Here is a 9,214-nt window from a genome sequence, read left to right as displayed (position 1 = left end):
TTCTAATGATTTATCTAGATTGCACTGTTTTAATAAAGCCAAGGTACCATAAAGATCTATGTGAATCATCACAGTCGGTTCACATCCTCCTGAGGAAACAAACAGCTGGGGTACGGCGAGGTCAGCAAAACACAGAGTGTGTTTCATTGGTTAAGGTTTACCCCAAAGGCGTGTTTTTAAACATGAGAGTTTCACTGATCTCTCCAACTGCCACAGGAGGAGCACCAAGGACATGCTCAACACCTCTAATAGTACAGGTAAGGGCTCTAAGACACGTAACTATAAAAAAAAAAAATGCAAAATGTAAGCTAAAAGACAATGCTTTCACATGTTTTGATGTGCAGATGCATATATGTAACAGTAACTTTACAAAGAACCAAATTTAGTGATTTTAATCAGTTTGCTGTGAAAAATCCACCAAGTTGAAATGTCTGGGAGTGTGGTTGTGGTTCATAACAAATCTGCAGCCACATATGACTCATAATCACTTGATTTGTGAAAACTATACCAAAGGTATGACTACCAAATTGTCAGAATTATTTCTCCCTAACCATAGAAGTGACTGTAAATTGTAAAGCATAAGCTGGGGGTTTACTCCATCACAATGCTATTAGAAAGATGTATGCTTCAGTTAAAAATATAGTATTCTTATTTGCTACACTGATGATAAAAATATGAAACTGGCTCTTGAAAGCTGCAGGCCGACATGAAAATGTGTGAAATATAACAACGCCTGCCTACTCAAATAAAGCATTTTTGAGTTTGGTGGGGTTGTTCTCACTTTCAGGTTGATTGTAAGAGGAGGTAAAAGTTTCCTGATATTGTGACGTAAGGCACAGTATTCTGTTGTTGTTAATAAAGATTAAAAATAATAATTTTAGTGCAAAACATATTTAGAGTTCAAACTGAATCAGGGAAAAATCCATGACCAATATAAATGTCTTGTTTTTTAAAATGCAAAGTGCAACAGCAAGAAAAATGTTTCAGTTTGTTTAAAATCCACCCAAAAAATAATTATTCTTCTCTAAATATTTCATGACAAACCATTTGTAGACAAATAGCTGTAGCAGCGGCACAAATGCTGCACATCCTTTGCGGATAAAAGTATATCCGTGTTGAACATTGCATTGTTTTTAAAAATTTATAAACAAGAATTTGATAAGCCTTAAAACCAAAAAGAAAAAAACCCCAATTTTTTGTTTTACTTTTTAATTTAACATTAAAGTTTAGGAACGTTGCCCATAATTCTTTTTATTTAGACGTGAAGTCTTCATCGCCTCATCAACATAAAGAAAATCAGTAGCAAATTGAAAAAGCAGCAAAAAGTACTGCTGTGTTATATCTGGTGCTTCCATGACTAAAATCTGAAATAAAGGGATGAATTTAACGCCTCTAATGTGCCAAGAAACCCACATCCCAATGTTTACAAAACAGTCTTTTGGATGTCCAAGTTCTTCAGATTTTAGTCTTTTAAACTGAATCAAAATTTTAAACCATAAATGTTGTGATATATATAATTTGTCTTTTATGCATTTACAGAGTAAGCCCACTACTGAGAAAAGAATTAGCTCAAAGGCAGATTGAAGGCTGACGTGTCAAAGTCAGAGAAGACGAACAATCAGTGGCACGCAAAGTGCTGTTATGAGTGTTAACCCAGGCATTGAAATGCACAGTAATGTTTTGTATATTTTATAATATTTATAAAATGCTGTCTTATATAAACACATACGTAGAATATGAATTAGCATGGACCAGGAATATATCCAAGTCCGCTCCTTTGTCCATCGTTAGAGAGCGATATTTAAAGTAAGCAGCTTGCAAACCTTACTTTTAGCGGTCAGTGCTGTTAAACGCTTTAATTTACGTGTATTACTAGATTATGTTTTTAAGTAGTTAAATGCGGAAAAAACACATCTACTAGAACAAATTAGTGTGCAGAAAGGGGAAAGTTTTTCTTATTTTATTAAATTACACATGACAAGGTTATTAATGCAGGCTTTTTCTTTCAACCCTGACCCTGTATGAACTAGAGAGAGCTAATATTGCTAACAAATTATAGTGTTCTGTATGTCAGACATCTCCATTCGCCCAGACGTTTCTAATAAGGGAGATTTTCTGTTAAGTATTGCACATGACTTACATTATTTCGAGTATTGAAAACTTTACTCCCATCCTGACTGATTCCACATTTAACTGCAACCCTCACCTAACTCACACTAAGAGCAGAAAATCACACTGGCACCAAACCCTCTGACACAAGCCCGTCTACACGTTTTCCTTTTCCTCTTACCTTAATGTGTATCCCCACCATCAAACCGACAAGTTAAGAGAAGAAACAGGATTGCTGTAATAAACTTAACATTGTGAGCAGCCTGTTCAAACAGGCACATCGCTGAAGATGAAATGATAAAAAGGTGATTGTGGAAACTGTCTATAAAGGCTGTTAGCACGCGACACTGACTGATCTGTAAACCTTAAGCTACCCACGATTTCCCCTGTACCAACGACCTGATGCCAGTGTCACGCAACATGCTACGAAATGACTAAAATATCACAGCCGCCTAGTCAGACTGAAGAGCTTTGCTGCAGATCTCTCACTTTCAACCTGATTGTAAAGGGGTTGGTATTTCCTGATATCGTGACGTGCAGGGCAAAACATTGCTCAAAATCAGCCCCGGCTTCATGTAAAAGGAGCACTGCAGTTTTTGAACAATAATAAGTACTCACGCAAGCTGGTCTTTCTGTGGCATTTTGGAGAAGTACAGAATGACTCAAGACATTCATTACAGACATGTCAAAACAGCAGGAAGTTTTTCATATGCAGTCTATTTGCCCACAACTGACTGCTTTAACTTTATGTTGTAAATAAAATGCAGAAGGCAAAGTCTGTTCAGGAAAATTTCAGGTCCAATCTTTAGTTATATGTTGCCGTTGCACTCAACTCCATGCTTGCTTACTCTTTATTAAAGCTTAATATCATGGCCTGAAATGACATGGCCCTGCAGCTGTTGGGGTGTTATCAGTGAATAGTTGAGATGTGCCCTCTACTATATGAAAGGAAACACAACTCATAATGGGGGGAGTTTTTCAAGCAGCACATTGTCGTTAGCTGCTTCACAAGAGGGTCCTGGATCCATAAGAGGACATGCTTGGGCAGGTTTTCTCCTGAAACTCTGTCTTAGCCCAGCACCCTCATGCAAAAAAGATTAGAAATCTTCTTTGCATGAGTTTCACTTCCTGCTTAGATAAATGTTAATAAATGTTGCAGTGGTGCAGCTACAAATAATAGAGGGAGGAGACAAAAACCACAAGTCAGAGCAGCTGTTTAGTAACCAGCTTTCTGGTTGTAGTTTGTGTACATAATTACTGACAAGAGTAAGCAGAATAACTCACTTGATGAACAAACATTTAGAAATTGAATGCATACAGGCTATAAGAACAGCAGCGACTACAGGAATCAACATATGACCGTAAATTTCCTGTAATATCAGGAAATAAGCTAATGTACTGAAGGGCCTTTTGGAAAGACCCAATCAATAGTATACATGTCTGCTGACCATGTCCCTCAAGTACCGACTTTGAATTTATGACCCAAACATGTCCTTATTAATCTGTCATAATAAGTGTCAGTCTTACAATCACAAACCAATCCTGACCTGGTGGTGGCCACAGAGTGTGTCTGAGCCCAGTTTATTCCAATCTGTTTGCTAGTTTTCAAGTTGATTTACTGAAAGGCAAAAAATGTCAGCCTCTTGTTGCTCCAAGAGCAGATGTGGGCAATTATTTTTTCCCTAGGGACCGCATGTGATACTGGGATACTTTAGGCTTAAATGATACAGTTAGCCCCAAATTACGTGTGAAAGTTAAAGTGCCCACAGTGTAGGGGAAATGCTGAGGATCACCAATAGTATTTATTTATTTATTTTAATAATTCTTTGACTTACAAGTTTTATTTTCTCCAACAGCAATGCCTGACTATACTATAGATTACTTCTTGAATATGAGTAATGACTTATATTCCGAAGATTATCCTGACAATGAAGACTGGTGTGAAGCTGATGAGCACCAGGTGGACGTCATCAAAACCTTCCAAGCTTGCGCTTTCACCGCCATCTTCCTGCTTGGCGTTGCAGGAAACTCCCTGGTGATCGCCACCTTTGCTCTCTACCGCCGCTTTCGACTTCGTTCCATGACCGATGTCTTCCTGTTCCACCTGGCGCTGGCTGACCTCCTCCTGCTCCTCACACTCCCATTGCAGGCCATTGACACTCACCAGGGTTGGATTTTCTCCTATCATCTCTGCAAGATCATGCGTGCAACCTACGCCATCAACACATACAGTGGTCTGCTGCTACTGGCATGCATCAGTGTCGACCGCTACATGGTAGTAGCACGAGCGCAGGAAATGCTCAGGCTGCGCAGCCAAATCCTAAAAGCTGGGAAGCTCACTGCCGTGGGGGTATGGCTTGTTGCAGTGGCTCTAAGCATCCCTGAAATCTGCTTCTCGGGGGTTTCAAACAGCTTCTCTGGGAATTCAAGCAACAAAACTGAAGCGTACTGTGTCATGCAAGTAAGTGGTCAAATAAGACTGGTTCCCAGTGGCGTGATCATCACCATCTTCTGCCTGTCCCTCACCATTATGGTGGCAAGCTACACTTCGATTGCTCGAGTGCTGTGGGAAGGGCACGCACATCGGCGAGGGAAGCAATGGCAACGGCAGCGTACACTGAAGCTGATGGTTGCCCTGGTGCTGGTTTTTCTGGTATTCCAGCTGCCATACACTGCGGTGCTGTGTCGCAAAATGTTTGGCCCGTTCTGTGGTCTGATGTTGGAGTACATCACCTGCACGCTGGCGTACACCCGCTGTTGCCTCAACCCTATCCTCTACGCCCTGGTAGGTGTGCGTTTCCGTCAGGACGTGTTGAGGCTTATCTACGATTCAGGCTGCCCATATCGCAATCTGGTTGTGCCACAGACGGTGAACTCCACATCAATCTCCGCCTCCTCACCTGCTCTCACCGTGCTTTCGGCATGCTCTCCAACATCTCCCGATGGTCCCGTTGCCTTCAAGTTTTCGGAAACCAAATAAACTCTGAGTGGACGATGAACTGCTTTGCATATATTGTATTATGTTGTATTTTTTATATTTCGTACAGCTGTTATGAAGAACCAAAAATTTAAATAAACATTATTAGAAATGGAACATCTTATATTCAGTTGTTGGTAACTTGTTGGTAAGTCAAGCTGAATGAGTCACCCCATGAAAAATCAATACGTTTGTCCTACCTGACCCCTTTAGCTCTATATAGATATATATTAGGGGTGCAACAATACTCGTATCGATATTGAACCGTTCGATACAGTGCTTTCGGTTCGGAACGCATGTGTATCGAACAATACAAATTTTTTTATTTATTTTATCAACTTTTCTTCTGACGATGCTGTCTGTGTTGAGCGCTCAGTGAATCTGCGTTCGACTACTCCGCCCGCCTAGGCTACACTGTCGAGTGCAGATCCACTGAGCGCAGCGCAAGCTAGCAAGACAGAAGCTAAGCTCATTGCAACATGGCAACTGCCTCAACGCTACCCGAAATTGAGCCCCCCCCACCCTCATTCAGATCTGGCGTTTGGAACTATCTTGGTTTTCATGTGAAGCATGACCCTGATGGTAAGCGCGTCATGGACAAAAGTAAAACAGTATGTATCTCAATTGGTGGGAACTAACAGTTAGCTTGTTAACGTGTTGACTCCGTCCAGCCCCACGCACGGGGCGATCCGCGGTAACTCGTTAACGGAGATTTGCCGCGTTATGGCGTTAATGTCATTTTAACGAGATTAACGCTGACAGCACTAGTGGGAACACAACGAATATGACTGCACATTTACGCCGACATCATCCTAGTGCAAAGACAAGTGGAAGCAGACAAAAACAACAAGCACGCATGCTACAAACTTTACCCGAGTCCTTTAGACAGCCGTTAGCACATGATTCTCCTTATGGGGACCTGATATGTTTAATATGCTGCTGAGAATATAGCCCAGAAGAAGCGTATAGTATAGCTTTTATTTTGGAAGGAGACATTTCTCTGTAATAAACTCTCTTTTCCAAAGATGAGTGATTCCACCATCAGATAGATTTTTTAATTATTATTATTTTGCTGTTTCAGCAACATTAAATTCAAAAACTACTTTTGAGTTAAATATATATTTATAATTTTAATAAATGACAAATTAAAAAGGCATGAACATTTTTTTGTATCAAAAAAATATCGAACCGTGACACCAAAGTATCGAACTGAATATATGCACCCCTAATATATATATATATATATATATATATAAAATTTTTATTTTATTTTTTGCTTTTTCAGTGTCATTTCAAACCTAACAAACTTCATGTAATTCTAGAAGAGCACCAAAATATAGGTAAAAAGGAGATCTTTCATGTAACACCTTGTCACATCCAACCACCTATCCCAGATATGACCAGTGATGGCGCTGTTCCTTAAAAAAAGTAACATATTCCACATGACTTTTTTTTCCATTTTGTTGAGTAACGCCGAACGTTATTTATTACTCATTGGAAGATTGATTATTTCATTCATTACACTACTCTGCATTACATTTGTGTTGACCCGTAACATGATCTGAATGTATTGTCACATAATTACCAGTAAACTTTAAGCTACAGCTCCACCAACCAACCCAAATCCCTATCCTTTTTTTTTTTTTTTTTCAAATCCCTATCCTGATGACGACACACATTATGTATGAACACACAACTGACAACACAAAGTGGCAGTGAAAGCCTGAAGAGACTTCAAAGCTACGATCTTACAAACCTGATGTGTCATCAGTGAAGATCAGGATCCAGCCGTAAGCATTAGGAGGGCCAGCATCGCCAAAGCATTCATAGCATGAAGACAATGTTTGAAAAAAGGTTACTGTACAAAAACGCAGCTTATTTGAAGATAGACCACAGCTTAGTTATATGTGCTGTTATTCACCGCAGTATACAACGGGGTGACTGACAAGACTGTCAAATGTTTGTATGTAAATATCCGATGTTCTTACTTCATTCTTAATGTGACTCTGTAGCCCAATTATTCTTGCTTTATTTTGTTTGTTTGTTTTGTATAAATTACAATAAAGTTTCATTTTAATTTTGTAGATATTTGCCTTAAGACTTGCTTTTTGTTTGAATCAACGCCTTACGGTATATTTTAAGAGCTATAGCAGATCTATAAAAAAACCAAAACCTTTCAGAAAGGGGTTGAAACAGCCAGTGAAACCTTTGAACACATTTTGTCTCTTGAATTATTTTAGTGTGTTTGATTTACCCAACAAAAGCATGTAACTAGCATGATTAAATAATCTGCATTAACAGACTCCGAGGCAGAGGAACTAGTTGAAGACAGTTTGGTTAACTTTTAGCAGAACTACATTACCCAGCATAAACAGAGTTTCTAATTTAACTCACACTCTCTACACTTCTGGTTTCACTGGGAGTTCTCACAAGATAGTCCAAATTGAATGAAGCTGTTGTCTAAAATGTTACATTTAGGGCATTAACTGTATATTTTCTTTCATTAAAATTTCATGTTGCTTTTGATTTAAGGGGTTGACACAACAGATTTCTATGGGTTTTATGAGTGTCAGCTATTTTAAAATAACTTTTTGAGAATATTTACCTTTTAGATTAGGTTTAATTACACAGACCTTCCTTTTACTTTGGCCTTCAAACCAGAATATTTATATTTGCAGGTCTTATTGAATAAATTCAATAGAATTAGGACAGTAAGAGATAATACATTTTGCCAATAAGAAATATAGAGATGCATGTTTTTGGAGAAATTTTAAAAAACTTAAGAAAGCTCATTTGTGAGTAGGAATGCAAAAGATCTCACTGGTTCTATCAGCTTTTCTCTTCCTGCAGAATTCAGAGCTGACTGGATTTGGCTGACCTTTAGTCTTGTTTCACTCTTTGGTGACACAATAAATCCTCAGAGCTTAGAGGAGTGTTAAGTTTCCAGTCATAAAATTACTCAGAGATTGGTTGAGTGTCAGTTGAACCATTCACAGAAATGAACACCAACCCCCCTCTCATTATCCGGCTCTACAGACTCATCATTAGTACGGCTCGTCTGCCATGACTGGTTGGGAGCTAGAGAAAGGGAAGAGACATGAAAAAGAGAGCATAGGCAGCGACTGATGAAGAGACAGAGAACACAAACAAGCCAAAGTGGTATACATACACATGGGGAGTGAAAATAATAATGAATTGCCATAGTTAAGTTAGAAGTAATGAATGCATGAACTAGTTTTTGAGTATCACCCTGCAATAGAATGCTTCCAATTTTAGAGACAGTGCACGGATGAAGTAAAGCAGTGCTACATATTTGTTTAATATCTGCATTGGAGGACATGTCTTCATCAAAAATGACACCAAGATTCTTCACAGTGTTACTGGAGGCCAACGTAATACTATCCAGGATGGCTATCTGGTTGGCTGGAACGTTTATATGACTTTTAGGACCAAATATAATATTCTCAGTTTTGTCATTATTTAGTCATTCAGGTCTTTGTCTCTGAGACATGCCTGTGTCATGTGACTTCATGGACAGAAATAACTCATCATCTGCAAAGCAATGAATATCTATGGAGTATTTTCTAATAATGTAAACAGAGTTGGTGCTTGCACAGATGATTCAAACCACTGCAGCACATTTCCTTTAATAGCAGCTTGCAACAGTCAAGCTCTGTATGACATTGTTGTGATCGGCAGTGTCGGAAGCTGCAACGAGGTCTAGCAGAACAATCAGACATGAGACGCTATAAGATTAGTTGTAACCTTCAGTAGTGCCGTCTCTGTGCTATGATGGATTGTGAAACCTGACTGAAACTCTTCAAATAGACTGAGGTCTGTTTTCTTTCACCACTGACAAATACGGAGGCTTTTTTGTAGAGCAATAAACTATTTTTCTGGGCCAAAAAACATCTCTTATACTAGTGCAATATCATTTCTACTCCAGCTTTAAGACGTGCATTTGTGAGTTATACCCCGGAGTCAGGCACTTCTGATTTATTTTTTATTTTTTTGTAGAGGAGCCACAATATCTAAAGTTGTACGTACTGCTCTGCAGTAATCTCGTAGTGGGAGTAGGATTTAGGTACCTGCATGTGTTGGCACTGAAAATGATAAAGAGGGAAGGTT

At 39.0% G+C, this 9,214-nt stretch overlaps 1 protein-coding gene across 1 annotated transcript; it reads left to right on the top strand.

The window, feature by feature from the left end:
• Positions 1 to 219: 219 nt before the first annotated feature.
• On the top strand, positions 220 to 6,307 carry ccr10 (chemokine (C-C motif) receptor 10). The gene is made up of 2 exons (XM_086304838.1): positions 220 to 257; positions 3,966 to 6,307. The coding sequence occupies exons 1-2, from the start codon at positions 233 to 235 to the stop codon at positions 5,087 to 5,089; spliced, it is 1,149 nt and encodes a 382-aa protein (XP_086160964.1). The 5' UTR covers positions 220 to 232; the 3' UTR covers positions 5,090 to 6,307.
• The last annotated feature ends 2,907 nt before the right edge of the window (positions 6,308 to 9,214 follow it).

The sequence above is a fragment of the Aulonocara sp. 'chitande type north' Nkhata Bay genome, linkage group LG8 (assembly GCF_057382095.1).
Source record: "Aulonocara sp. 'chitande type north' Nkhata Bay isolate Kocher_YH1m ecotype deep benthic linkage group LG8, A_spYH_male_GT1.1, whole genome shotgun sequence".
Taxonomy (NCBI): Eukaryota; Metazoa; Chordata; class Actinopteri; order Cichliformes; family Cichlidae; genus Aulonocara; species Aulonocara sp. 'chitande type north' Nkhata Bay.
Note: the sequence above shows the minus strand (reverse complement) of the source record. Positions and strands in the feature narration are given on the sequence as shown.